General features: G+C 46.4%; 1 protein-coding gene across 1 annotated transcript in view; it reads right to left on the bottom strand.

The window, feature by feature from the left end:
* Positions 1 to 15,300, bottom strand: part of LARGE (like-glycosyltransferase) — a 419,193-nt gene that overhangs the window by 202,099 nt on the left and 201,794 nt on the right. The window contains exon 5 of the mRNA XM_004675709.2: positions 13,545 to 13,668. Within this exon, the coding sequence (XP_004675766.1) occupies positions 13,545 to 13,668 (124 nt within the window). The remainder of the gene's footprint in view (positions 1 to 13,544; positions 13,669 to 15,300) is intronic.

Raw genomic sequence — 15,300 nt, 5'->3', positions numbered from 1 at the left:
GCCCGCTGCTCCCCTCAGCAGTGTACTTTCTCGATCTGCCTGTTCTGCTCCCCACTCTGTCTCTGATGAATCCTCTCACCACCCCTGCACCTCTGGCCTGTACCCCACACAGCCACATATAGACACCGACTCTCTGCTCCCACAGTATGTGTTTTCTTCTCACAACAAAAGGGGAGAAAGATAAGGAGAAAGAAAAAGAACATGAGAAGCTGCTGGTGGCCTGCCAGTGCCAGAGTCTACCAGAAAGACTGAAAACATACACAAAGAGACCCAGAAAGACAGACACACACACACACTCGCTCCCGGTCTCCCCTGGGGATAGTATATGGGTCTGTGTTCAGAAATGCACCTGAGGGAAGCAGGCTGAGGGACCTGGGGAAAAAGATTCCTGGAGGGAGAGGGATGGAGAACTCCTTCCTCCCATTCTCTGCCTCCCCTCGGAGGCGGGTTTGCTCTGAGGAGACCCCCAGGAGCCCAGGAGAATCCCCAAGACCATAACCACCACTCTTGGAAGTGCAGTGGCTGCCTCTGGTGCTGTGTGAGAAAAGCGGGCAGGCTAAGCCATGTCTATCTCATTTTCAAAAAAATTTTTAAAGATTTATTTATTTATGCTTACAGAACTGGGGTCCAGGCCAGAGATGCAGAGGGTGAGAGGATTCACCAGAGACAGAGTGGAGAGTAGAACAGGCAGATGGACTGAAATATACTGCTGAGGGGAGCCGCGGGCGGGGGAGGAGAGGTCTGCTGCACCCTGTGGGTCACTCCCTGGCCGGGGATCAAACTCGTGCTGCAGCGGCTTCTGAGAGCTTCATAGTGCGGTGCTTTTAACCGACTGTGCCACAAGGGAGAGACCCTCAAATTTTTTTTTAACCCACCAAAGGCAATCAGCCTCATTGGAGCAGATCACCCCGAGAACAGGAAACTGACCGCAAGACAGTGCAAGGAAGCACCAGGCTTCATGAGAGGGTGTGTCCCCATCACTCCCCCACCTGTCCCACAAAGACACCCCAAATATGAGCTGAGCAGAAAGGCAGGCTCGCTAATGCACACGAGCCCCAAGAAGTTCTCAGGTGCTGGGCCAACCAGATTCTCACCTGTATCCCCTTCCAGCAAGGGGCTGCAGCCCTCACCCCGGAATGTGTATGTGTGTGTACATACACACCTGCACATGCCAGGGAGTAACGTGGACTCTTTTCTACTTATCTCTTCATTTGAAGTCACTGTTTTAGGAAAGGAAACATTTTCTTTTTTTTTCAAAGATTTACTCATTTATGCATACAAGAACTGGGGTACAGGCCAGAGGTATGGGGGGATGAGAGGATTCACCAGGGACAGAGTGGGGAGAGGAACAGGCAGGTTTACTAAAATACACTGCGGAGGGGAGCCTCGGGCGGGACAGGAGAGGTCTGCTGGGGGTCAGCTCCCTGGCCAGGGATTGAACTCGTGCTGCAGTTAGTGCTGAGACTAACCCCTTGCACTACCAGGGAGGCCTGGAAACCTATTTTCTTCAAAACTGCACAACTAGAGAAATTTGAGTAAGTGCAATAACAGGGAAGAGCACACCAGATTCCCTACAAGCCAGAGTTTGCCTCTTTCAAGTGCTGTCAAGCATTTTCCTTTGCAGATAGACCTAAGATCCAGTCACAAAATGTCCCCAGTGACAGGGGGTCTAGTCAACGCCAGGCAGGGCTGAAGCACTCACTTCCGCTCCCCAGCTATCCTGGTGACATGGCCTCGAGTCCCGGGTGCCTCATCTGCAAAACGGGCTCACAGGCTGCAGGGACGGGTGTCTGATGGGGGAAGGAGAGTCCGGCTCTGGTGCCTGGCACAGGCCACGGACCTGCTGCCTACTGGCACTTATCCGTTGCTACCTTCCTATGCATGTGGCTGTGCACTGCCCCATGCACTGATTAGCTTCTACTGAAATTGTCTCAACTGATCATTAGTTAGTCTGCACAGAACCAGCTATTGAGCTTTTCCTTTTTCAACTCCATGGACTTCAGCTGTCTGCTTTATTTCCCCTCCGCTTACCTTAGGTACACGACGTTGTTTTCATTTAAATTACCAAGGAGAATGTGCAATTCATTTATCATCGTCTTTGTTTCTGAATAATGAAAACAGTGAAGGCTATTACAATATCCTCGATGACAGCTGTGAGCACATTCCATAAACTTTAGTGCGAAATGTTCTGTTTTTGCACTTTGCAAAACAGACTGTGACTTTAGTTTTTATTTCCTTTTGCATTAAATAAACATTCAGGAGAAGGCTTCATTCTCCCCTAATTTCTGAGTATTTTGAATCTCCCATTTTGAAGTGTGTGGCTGATACACAGTTTACCACCTGAGTCAAGAGGGGACTGCAGGATTCTGATGGAATTTCAGGCATTTTTCTTAAAGTGCCCAAAGTTGTGTATTTTTATATACTCATGAAACTTTATGTGTAATCCATTTTCTAGTCATGAGCTTGATGTCTATGGATATTGAATATAATTTTAAAACTGTCATCTAGTCTTTTCAGTGGCTAAAACTCTCCCAATCTATCCTAGATTTCTATCTGGTTTTGTATTATATACCTGGATGATTTCTGCTTCAAAAATAACTTGGCTACTACATTAGCACAGAAATATTACCCTTGATAATTCCAATTTATTGATTTTATCTAATGAATTTTATTATATTTGAGTTAGTTTGAAATTAACAGACACCCTGTGTGTCTGCATAGGTCTACAAGGTCTTAATATAAATTTTAGTTTTAAACTTTAGAATTTACTTTAGGTGGGTTTCTTGAAGATAGTAATTACACCGTTAAGATACTGCTATTTAACTAGCCATTGGAGATTTTATCCAATCATAGAAGAATTTAAAAATGTTTATATTTGCTAAAATAAGTAACCTGTTGTTGTGTTTCTATAGTAGTATTTTCATGCATTATTTTTTCACTTTGAGGAAAAAAATACATACACTACAACTACCTCTTTTAATATATAATTCAAAGAATGAACAGGACAAACCTAACAGAGCAATCATTTATAAACCAATTCCATCACCCCTGAAAGCTTATTTATCCCCTTTGAGACAGTCCTCACCACTGCAGCCGCTGGCCCCACAGTAATTTCTAATCCACTTTCACAAAATTCCTAAAAATGGAGTTATGTAACATCTGTACTGTTTTGTGTCTTGTTTTATTCACTCAGCCTCATAGTTCTGAGATTCGTTCATGTATCATCAGTTGATTCTTTTTCATGGCTGCATGACAATCCATGAAGTGAACACATCACAACTATTTAACACGTTTTCAGGTAAAGGACATTTGAGTTTTATGAATACAGACACACATTTTTGTGTACGCTTATGTTTTTATAGCTTTTATATGTCTACCTAAGAGTGATACTGCTGGACCACAAATGCCTGAATATATGTGTCATTTTTTAAAGAAACTGACAAACCTTTTTCCCAAGCGGTTGTACCATCTCCCACTCCCAGGCTGTCTCATTTCTACTGACACTCTGTATATGGCCTGTTAGGCTCAGCCACAGTGCAGGTGTGATACCTCACAATAATCTTAACTTACATTTCCCTGATGCATACTGACATTAAGCATTTTCAGGGATTTCCTGGCTATCCTTTGTCTTTTTCAGTGATATGACTCTTAAAGTATGTTGCCCTTTTCTAAATGGAGTTGTCTCCTTCTCACTGCTATAAGAGTTGTCTATATATTCCAAATACAAATCTTTGATCAGACATGTGTTTTGCCAACATTGTTCCCACTCTGTGTCTTGTCATTTCATGTTCTTGTTAGTGTCTTTGGGAAGACAAAAATTTTCAATTTCGATGAGTGCTATCGATATTTTAGTTTGGGATTTTTTAATTACATTTAAGAAATCTTTGCATAACCTAAAGTCACTATGATTTCCTACCCTGTTTTCTTCTATCAGATCTATAGATTTAGCTCTTACACTTAGAGGGAGATTCCTTTCAAGTTAATTTTATCATATGGTACGTGGTGTTTAGGGTGAGGGTTAAGTCTCATTTTTCTCCCTCAGGGTTACCTAGTGTTTCAGCATCATTTTTTCTTTCTTGTTTTCTTTGCTTCCTGCCTATTTTATATAGACTTTGTTCCATATACAATAACCACCTCCAACAATTTCCTTTTAATTCTACCAATATCTGGGTCAGTGGTCACCTTTGAGGTCTGTGCAAACATCTTACCTTTTCCCACAGATGATAAAAATGAAAGGTTAAAGTATCGCCTGACACCTTCCAAAACTACAAAAATACTTAGCAGCCCAGCAGTTCAAATTTCACAGGTTGTTTTAAAATTACTGTGAGCCACTGGTTATTTGCATATGTTTTTAAGTGCAACTTATGACATTGGCATTCAGCTCTGCAACTGACTTAAAACAACTATTTACAGATCAGATCATCCCATGTGTAACTTCTTCTAGTACATACTGTTTGCCCCTCTAGAACAAGACCTTCTCATTCTTGAATATTCATTTTTGACTTTTTTGGTTGGCTGGCAGATGACTTTAAGCCTGTACAGATGTATAAATGGGTGTGTATTTCACAAGCTGCTCTCACAGATATAAGTCAAATGATATCCTTGGGTGTCTGTCCATTTTTGTTCTTTTGCTCAAAACTGTATAGAGGTTTTATAAGAACATGTATTATTACAGTGGAACAACAGGTAGAACTGTTATTCTCCAAAGACAATATTTCCCCCACCTCCTCACCCTTGCATGGCAGTGCGGAGTGGCAAAGTCAAGCTCTACTCTCTGACCAAAACCTCCAACGCCATGTGGCTACTGAACTCTGCAAATGCAACAAAGCTTAGTTTGAAAAAAAATATGTACAGCAATTCATTATAAAACGTTTAAAGCACTGATCACATGTTGAAATAACATTTTGGATAGATAGCATTAAGTAGCATGTATTCTTAAAAGGCATCTTACTGGGTTCATTTTGCATTGGTGAAACTGTTTACTAGAAAACTTAAATTGTACATAGGATTTGTACAATTCATTTCATTCTATTTCTACTGGAGAACACTGCTCAAGAGTCCAAATAATTCCTATTTTGGTTCCACAATGTTGAATAATTCCAAGTCTCTGGTATTAAGCATCAATTCCCTCACCTGGAAAAGGGTAAAAATAATTATAGTCACCTCAAGGCTTGTTGTGGTGGATAAAAATAAGATTATGCATGTATAGCTATTATGTTGGCATAAAATCAATTCTTATTAATGGGAGTTATTATTACTATTAAAGGAGAAAAATTTGAATCATTGTAATTGAAATACTTTTTCCAGGGTACACCCTGATTTGGGCTACTTACTGTAGATTTTATCTGGGTTGTAGCAGTCTTGTTTGATTGATAGGCAAAGAATACGTTTAGGTCTTATCTTGCCAGTTTTCTTGGATTTTATCACCTTATGGCTGGACCACCAGACACCCTGGCCTGGAAGCACATGGAACCCCTAGGTGTCGTTAACTTTTCACTGCATCATCTCACCCATTCCATCAGGGTAACACTGTAAAAAAAGTATACCTTGTCTGGCCCTCCCTGGTGGCGCTGCGGGTTAGGACACAACACTGCAAGCCAGCTGCAGCCACTTAAATGCATGTTCAGTCCCCGCCCCAGAGGTGACCACATGGCGTGGCAGACCTCTCCTGACCTGCCTGCTGTTCCCCTCAGCAGTGTACATGTCAATCAGCCTGTTCTGGTCCCCACTCTGTCTCTGGTGATTCCTTTCACCGCCCCACACCTCTGGCCTGTGCCCCAGTTCTGTATGCATACATAAATAAATCTTTTAAAAAATAATAATGAAATATCATGGAAGTGCTGAGTGTCATTTGAGATGTGTTGAAGGAATGGGGTAGAGCAGAGGACTCAGCAGGTCAGCTAGGTCTTCACCATCTAGCTGTATTCCCTCAGGCCAGCACAAATCCCCGCATTTTGGGGCACCACTCACTGTCCAGATGTCCTCCTAGAGTGGATGGAGAGATAAAAGTTGCAGGCCTTGCCTTCATGGATCTCGAAGTCTAGTGGGGAAGTCATGTATTAAAAGACAATGACATATGCACTCAAGCTTCTCTTTATTAGTGCTCAGGACCAAGGGAAGGAATCAAAAAGACGAAGATTTCAGCAGAAGGCGAATATTTCTAATAGAGTTGCTAAATACGGAACAAGGTCCTTTGGGAGGTAATGATCTCTTATCTCTGCAAGTGTTCAAAAGTAGAAGATTAATGACCGTTTATATAGAATATTAAGAAAAAAGTGGAAGGTTATGCCAGATGAATGCCAACTTCCTTCCTAATTAAGATTCTCAAAAGGAGAGAGGGCCCATTAATTAGGAAACTGTTAAATATATATATATATATATATATATATATATATATATAAAACTTTGCCTGTGTATCAAGTGGATGCAGAGAATTCAGCTCATCCAGAGATGTCTTTTCTGATGCAGATTACAAATTCTGTTGCTTGTGTAGAAACCTCCAAGTCTAGTATTTAAAAGACAAGACCAAGCACAGAAAGGTACGTTTCCACATGCATTGCCCCAACCCCTGGGTACTATGCGGTCTCATCCTGCCAACAGAGACAGCCGGCCACAGAGGCCAGAGGCACACAGCTGCTCTTCTCACATGGCCGTCATCCCCGCAAACTCCACAGGTGACCCAGGAACCGGCAAAGCAACCAATGAAGTGGGTTCCGTAACTTTTCCAGCCTCGGCCGTAATACTGAATCTCAGCCAGCCCCGCTGCAAGACATGACACCCAAAAGAAGAAAAGGAACAAGAGCGTGGACTCATAAGCTATTTTAGAAAAGTAGCCCCAAATGTGTACATCCTGAGGACAAGCCAGTCACTAGCTTGTTTCCTTGTTGGAGGGAAGGGAAGGGAGGTTGCTATGTGGGTTTGGAAAAGATAAGAATGAAGAGGCGAATCATAGCCATCTTCACATAGGGAGCGGTGGGGGGTGGGGGGGATGTGATGGGTGCTTACTACGTGCAAAGCACTGTGCTTCCCATTACCAGAACTCATTCTTCTACCTTTTTTTTTAAAAGATTTATTTATTTGTGCATATAGAACTGGGGTACAGGCCAGAGGTGCAGGGGTGGCAAGAGGCTTCACCAGAGACAGAGTGGGGAGCAGAACAGGCAGATCTACGAAGAACACTGCTGAGGGGAGCAGCGGGCGGGTCAGGAGAGGTCTGCCGTGCCCTGTGGGTCACCTCCAGGGCCGGGGATCGAACTCATGCTGAAGTGGCTTTAGCTTGTTAGTGCTGCGCTGTATCCCGCTGCACCCCCAGGGAGGGCTTCATTCTTTTACTTTTTTTTTTTTTTAAGATTTATTTATTTATTCATACAGAACTGGGGTACAGGCCAGAGATGCGGAGGGTGAGAGGATTCACCAGAGACAGAGTGGGGAGCAGAACAGGCAGATCGACGAAGTACACTGCTGAGGGGAGCAGCGGGCGGGTCAGGAGAGGTCTGCCACGCCATGTGGTCACCTCTGGGGCAAGCGGGAATCGAACTCATGCGGAAGCGGCTTTTAGATTCTCAGTGCTGTGCTTTAACCGGCTGCGCCACCAGGGAGGGCCCATTCTTTTACTTTTAATCTTCACCAACAAAGGGCAGCAAGGGCCATTTTGGAAGACCAGCTCTGTGTCCCTCCTGGATTACATACAATGACCTGTTTTCTATCTCCTACAGAGCACCTTAGAGCAGACCATGCCCCCACGAGACGCGTCCCTGACTGTCCCTTCTGTTTTTCCTCTGCAGACCAAGCCCCCGGTGCTGTATTTGATCACCACACCTGCAGTCAAACCATTGCCAAATACATTGCCTTTGAATGATATCCCAGGTTGGGCCAACAAAAAAACCGACTCAATTTTGGGAAAAGGATTATGTTGGAAAGAATCGTATGTGATTCTTAGGCCTCACTGGTGCAAAAGAAGCTATGAGTATTAGCCTTCCTTCCCTGTGATTTCATGTGATCAGACCCTCCCTTGCTGAAACACATCATCTTAGGGAACAGATAGGGTAGGCAGCAGTTTACCCACTCCTGCATGAGAGGAACAATGTAAGTTTGTCTCCCAGTGGGCAGCAGGGTGCTTAAAGATAGCAGTTATCTAAAGAAAGCCTCTGCAATACTCCAGAGTCCAGGACAAAGGCAATGGCATATGAGCAGGAAGTCAGTTTTTAGCACCAACCAGCAACGATTTTGGGAACGGCAGCTCTGAATCCCACTCTCACCCTGCCGAAGCTGGGAAGGAACAGGCATCAGGTCAGAGGGGAGGACACGGACTGGAGCTCAGGGCAACAAAGGGGCCAGCCCCTGCCCCAGCTGTTTCCCTCTGTGAGATGGGACCATGCCTGCCCCAGTCGTGGAACGGGGCTGACTTTCGGGGTCACCAGGGGCAGGAGCAAAGGCCGGCCTCAGCTGAACCCTGGCAAGAAGGCTTTGCTGACTTAAGGCAAAGTGGCCGCAGGGGTGAAGGTTCAGCATAGAAAAACGACCCTTGATGTCAGGGCAGGGCCAACACCACTCTCAGCCGCGTCTTCAGAGCTCTCTGTCTGCTTCCCTGTCAGCTTCTGCTCTAAATGAAGGGGTGGCGCTTAGCACTTTGTTCCTCAGAAGCAGTGGGAAGAGGAACATCTCTTAGCATAGAGGACCCGTGTCTGGACTCAAGGGCAGGGTCTCCACTTAAACCTGGAACGTATCAAAGTTCTGTCAGATACTAGCCATGCACCTGATTTGGGGTGAGGTCTTCAACCCCCCTACACCTGGATTCCTTAGCTGTGCAGCGGGAGTAATAACAGAATCGAGTTGCTGTGAGCAGGACAGAAACACACAGAGCACCAGAAACAAAGTAAGTGTGCGCTACCAATGGAAGGGGGGCCCCCGCTGCAGCCCTGGGACCCGAGACCACTGGCATCGGGGTTCTGAGTGCAGGGCTACCAGACAGGGGCCGTCTCAGCCCCCGGGGCTGCAGTCTGCGTGCCCCTCCTTCCGCTCAGATCGGTTCCACTTCCACATCTACTGAATTATATGCCTGTATCTCCTGTCATTTCATTTAGAAAGGGAAAGTCAAATATCAGCCTTGGCGTTTATTAGCTGCCTGATATTAGACAAATACTCCTCAACTCTGTGCTTCCATTTATAAATTAGCTGTGCAATGGAGGTCATAAAACTCCCTCTCCATCCACAGCACTGTCGCCAGGAGCCTGAGACACAGCGTGCCACCATTTGCAAAGCTCCGCACCACGAAGCCCCCTCCTCTGCTCCCGTCCCCCTTGGACCAGAGGAGGAACGCCAGGCTGTCCTGGCCCTGCAGCCTGCTGATAGGGGACACGTAGGCGGAACTGAATGTGCCGTGGGAAAATCAGGCGGATCAAGGAGCACTTCAGAGCAGCACAAACAGGCTGAACAATCACTACTCGCAAATCCGCACTAATTGGTCATCATGGAGAGAAGCCCACTCGCCCACCGCGGATTTCCCATAGTTTGTTTTTAATCATGCACCAGTTCCTCGTAACTTTCCTGCTCCCTATTACTCTACCCTTCGGCACTAACAGGTGCCCTAAGGGGCCTGCGGGAGTATTTCTGAGAAGTGCCATTCTGAACAGCTGAGGAAGTGATGTCTCTAAGATGGGCAGGGAGGCTGTCACATGTCTGCCAGGTCCTGTCCCACACACTTCCTGACACAGCGGTGGAGGGCTCCTCTCCTGTCCTCACTCTTCTCTGCTGTCATCCTAAGGGTGGCATGTTAATGGGCTCATGCAACACACGCAGGGGTCCTGGGGCCACTCTTGGGACTTTACACGAGTGGTATAGAGAGAGCTGCCTTACTTATGGCACTGCTGGGTCACAGTGGCAGATTCCTGGCAGATTCCTGGCTGCATGTGTCTGCCTTGAGCCACAATAGTCATTGTGGGCCATTGCAAACTGGTCCAACCACTCTGGAAAGCTATGAGAAGGACCCTCAAACTACCAAAAATGGAGCTACCATGTGACCTAGCAATTCCATTCCTAGGAATCTACATAAAGGACACAAAGATATTAATTGAAAAGGAAACCTGCACTCCCATGTTTGTGGCAGCACTATTTACAACAGTCAAAACATGGAAACAACCCAAATACCCTAAAGTAAATGACTGGATCAAAAAAATGGTCTAGATGCACGGTGGAGTACTATGCTGCCGTCAAAAAGATAAACTCATGCCATTTGCAGAACTAAGAAACACCTTCCTGGTGCCTTTATGACTACTAGGGGCCCAGGTTTGAGTTGATGGCATGGCATTCATTACACAAAAATGTTCGCTGCCAGACATCACAGCAGGCACTAAGGAGACCGGGGTGATGAGCAACAGACATCACCCAGCTTCTGGAGCTAACTGTCCAGGGAAGAGACATCCCTTGGCCAGCGGATGAAGCACAGTGATAGATCTCACCTGAGATGAAGCCACTGACCTGCTAGCCTAGTGCTCCCACACCCCATGGACTGAGGGAGGCCAGAGGGTTTCTCTGAGCAAACAGCACTTAAGTACAAGAACTTGGAATGATTAGCAAGTGGGGAGAGGAAGCAGGCTGGGAATGGAGCTTAACAGGTAGAGGAAGACAGCTCCTGCAGGAGGGAGGGGCAGGTCGGGCTTGGCAAGCTGGTGAGTGGGCCCTGATGTGCCTCCAGACAGTGATGCTGTTAGGAGGGCAGAGAGATGCCAGGCACTAAGAAGTGAGGGCTCCCTCTCAGAAGCACAGGGAGTCATCAGAGCATGGGGAGGCAGGGCTGGGCTTGCTTTCGGGGACACTGACTGATGCTACAAGGGATCTGGGGGCAAGTGAGCAGAGCAGGAAGGAAGAGACAAACCCGGGAAGAGAAGCCCTGTTGCAATGGGAGGACCACAGAGCTTGGATGAGGATGGGACATAACCACAGAGCAGGGGAGAGGGACTTAACCTTGACCGTGGAGTAGTTAGCGACGAGTCGGGAAAGGACCATCACGGATGAAGTCTTGGACCTAGGGAAGCAGCTAACTGGTGGTGCTGTAAGCGAGGAGAGGTTGGGTGAGGGAAGTAGGAAGAGGTTGGTGAGTGGGATCATGTCTAAAATTATAGTTACCATCACCATTGACTGCTTTACAATGCATGTCTGATAAAATGCTTTCATACTCATTGTCCTCACTGGATGCTCAAAGTCTTGTGGGATGCAGGCTTGAGGGAGGTAGGCGTTCAATTGGTTGAAAATTAAATGGGGGTGCTGGGGACCTGACTTGGGGCAGCCAGGAGCTTTTGTTCTGTAGGACAAGACTCTGGAGTCTATATCCTTTGGGACACATCAGATTGTATTATCTTTAATTCTTCTGTTTTAAGCCATGGAGTCTTCAATTCAAATGGCTATAAATCCAACATGTAAATGAAAGAACAAACCTAGAAAAAAGTGAGCAGGAGAATGAACTTAAGTCTGTCCCTCGCCTTCACTCTGCTCATCCAGCCTCATGGAATCCCTAGGGTGCCAGGAACACATGACAACCTATGTGCCTTTTCCTTCAATCTCCATGGATTTCACACCATCACAATCAGGAGCATTTCCTTCCCACATTGCCTTGACTGCAAAAGAAGTAGGACCTTTTCAAGACCCTGCTGAACTTCAGGCACTGCTGGGTCTTCCCCTGAGTCATCCTATTTAATCCCTTCCTGGGGGCTGATCCTGCCCCACCTTCTACCGGCTGAGTGAGTTGAGACTCAGGACTGATACAGAAGCTCTTCAGGAGCAAGCGGGTTATGCGCTTGGGCTTTTCTAAACCACTTTGCCTTTTCCTAAAAAGCAGGCTTGCAAGAGCCACAGCAGAGAACCGCAAAGGAAAGGAGAAGCAGGCACTGGAGACAGAGGCACCCTCAGCCAGATAGGGCCCCTTCCCGCCCCTGCTTTTTCCCCACGGTGTTGGCGCTGAGACCCTGGGAGACAGAGTGTCTTGCTTTCACCTTAATTAGTGCGGCAATTTGCTAAATTTTGTTTTTACCTTTTTAAGAGTGTTAATCAATTTTAGCTCAGGATAGATTGCAATGGCACACAAATTAAGACAGTCTCCAAATGCTAAATCCTAAAGATCTCGATCAACTTCAGAGCCTGAGATACAGGAAGTCAGAAACTCTGGCTGGCCTCTTTCTGATCTATTTAAAGTTTTACGGCCGTGAAATGAAAGATAATGGCTTTATGAGGTTTGGAACAAGACGTTTGCTCCTATCAGCCTCATACCTAGGGCTTTAGTCCTTCCTAAGGTGACTGGTGATAGAACATCAACATGCATCTGTAAAGTTAGATGTTTCTGTAATAATGTAGCAATTGCTCAATCCACAGGCATTACAGCGTGCCAACTATGCACCAGAAATACAGAACGCAGAAAAGCTCTCACCCCCACCCCCTTAAGAAGATTCTAAACTAAAGCAATAGATAGACAAGTTAAGAGAAAATGTCCTCCTCTTTCCTAGAGAGAGGCAATGCCGCTGAGTTTTGAATGATGAGTAGAAATTGTGACAAAGTAGGTGGAAGAGACTGTCAGCTAAAAGCAATAGCATAAGCAAATACTCACACAAGAAGAGAGGACACAGAAAGCCAGAGGCAGTTTTCAGAGCTTAGTAATAGGGCGAGTCTGCAGGAATGACAGGAGATGAGACTGAAAGAAGAGTGAAGCGCCAGACGGTGCAGGACTTCTTAATCAGACTGTGAGCTTCAATCCTGATAGAAGCAGAGTGGCACTACAGAACGACTTAAGCAAGGCAGTAACACGGCCAAGTGGGTCTCAGCTGATGGAAACCTTCTGGCCCAACAGAATTCTTATATTTATTCAACATCGTCTTGTGAAGCACACCCACATCTACTGTTTCATTTGAGCCTCTTAAAGATCCCATGAAGTCAGTGTTATAATCATCTCTCTATCCAACAAAAGTACAGGTTATTTACTTTGTGTCTGATGAGAAAATCATGACAATACAGGAATTCAAACTCAGGCTCACGGAACGCTGAGTCCAGCATTTACATCACAGAGTAACTGGCTTCTCTAGGTAAAAGAATCATAACGCTCTTCTAGGCAGCAGGCAGAAGACTCTAGAATCTAGTAGCCTTGGTGGCCAGAAGTGTAAAGACCAGAAGAAGGGGTTATTTTAGTGCTTGTGTGTGTGTGTATGTGTACACAAAAATAGGGTACAGGCCAGGGGTGCAGGGGGTGAGAGGATTTGCCAGAGACAGAGTGGGGAGCAGAACAGGTACATCTCATGAAGCACACTACTGAGGGGAGCAATGGGAGAGGTCTGCTGCACCATTTGGGTCAGCTCCCTGGCAGGGGATAGAACTCAGGCCATTGTGGTGACAGCACTGAGATTTAACCCCTAAGCCACCAGGGAGGTCCTCAGTGCTTTTGATAATAAAAGCAGATTTCCAGTACATTGCTGAGATTTTTGTCATTGCTGCAGTCTAAGCCACAAATAAGAAAGCCCCCAGCCGTAGGCGACCAGGGAGGTGGTGCCCCTGGCTCATCCTACCTTCAGCTCATCTGCGTTGTAGAAGTCCACACGCACGGCAGGCACCATCCAGGTCTGGAAGAGCGTTGCCAGGATCTGCTCGGCAATGGAGTCAGCGATGAGGTGGAAGTGCAGAGGGTTGCGCCTGTGAGAAGTGAGAGGAAATGGAATCAGGGGGAAACTGAGGCCTTGGCATCCAGCCACAGAAACGCAGCGGGAGCAGTTTGTAATGCACGGGCAGGTTTATCAGCAACTGTGACAGGGAGGCAGTGTGGCTAAACCAAGGCTGACAGGGGAGGGTGGCAGAGCCGAGCCGTCCCAGCCCTCTCAAACTCAGCACTTCCTGCAGGTGACAGCGATGGTCCATGCTGGAAAGCCAACCACCACATCTGCTTTTAGGGTATTTGTTATTTCCAAAAATCTGGAGCTGAGCACGTGTAACACTTTGGCCACTCCTGGGATGGAGGATACTGCCTCAGACTGGCTGAAGGCGCTGGCAGCCGGGTGTTGCTCCCTGACCCCCAGAGCCGCAGTGGGTCATTTTCTGCAGACTGCTCTCCACAATGAAACCCGACGTCAGCTGGGACTTCGACCACTGAATGTCAACTTGCCCCTCATTTTAATATTTGTGCAGCTTTTATTCCCGACAGCTGTCACTGGGGCGGCACCCAACACAGAACATCACACAAGGGCAAAGCTTCTGGAGTCCAATGGAAATGGCTCAAACCCAAGAGTTGCATTTGGTACCGAGGATTTTGAGAAAGTCACTTCCACTGTCACTGCTGTCTCTTCAGTCTCTAAGAGGTAGAGACAACCTCCTTATCAGGCTATTGTCTTCAGTAAAGCAGACAACAGTAAGCACAGGATGTATAATATATATAAATAACTAACACAGATAGGGTAATAATAAACAGTGCATACACCTTCTGGAAGAACTGCCAGGCACAGAGGAACACAGGGCATCCTGAACTTATGGCGGGTTACGTGCCCTCACACCCACCCCATGGTGAAAAAGTCATAAATCGAGAAAGTACTTTATACACCTAATCTACTGAACAGCACAGCTTAGCCTCGCCACCTTAATGTGCTCAGGACACTTGCATTCGCCTCCCATTAGCAATGGTTTGAATGGTTTTGCCCCTCCCCAAGTTTGTATGTGGACTCCCACCCCTAAGGGGAGAGTATTAAGATGTGGGGCCTTTGGGAGAGGCTTAGGCAGTGAGAACAGAGTCTTCTGGAATGGGGTGGGTAACCTTAGAGAAGAGGATCCTGCCTTCCACCAGGCCAGGACATAGGAGAACTTGGCCGTCTGCAGCTAGGAAGCAGGACTAGAACCAAAGCTAAACTCACCAGATTCAAACTATAGTGACACTCTGATCTTGGACTTCCCAGCCTCCAGAACCATGAGAAATAAATATCCATGGTTCATGAGCCACCCAGTTACGGTATTCTATGGCAACTTAGGAAAATGTTACTCTCTCTACTGCTTTTGTATCACTTTTCAAATGAAGTATCTCCAATTCGTTCCTCAATTCATACACAAAATAGGAGCTGAATGAATAAAACATCCACCAAAGAGTCCAGCAGTAAGGTCACGTAAGACATACCAGGGAAGGAGGTGTTGAATGAACTCAATGTGTTCCGGCAGATGCAGAGAAAGAGACTACAAATAACTACAGAAATATTAGCATGTGGGTGTACCCTAACACGGGGGTGCCCTAACACGGGGGTGCCACACTCCACAGCAGAGTTCGGGAAGGGCATACCGCCCTCCCAG

The sequence above is a fragment of the Condylura cristata genome, unplaced genomic scaffold (genome assembly GCF_000260355.1).
Source record: "Condylura cristata isolate star-nosed mole 26May11 unplaced genomic scaffold, ConCri1.0 scaffold00004, whole genome shotgun sequence".
Lineage (NCBI taxonomy): Eukaryota > Metazoa > Chordata > Mammalia > Eulipotyphla > Talpidae > Condylura > Condylura cristata.
The sequence above is the reverse complement of the archived record's forward strand: the minus strand, read 5'-3'. Positions and strand labels throughout refer to the sequence as shown.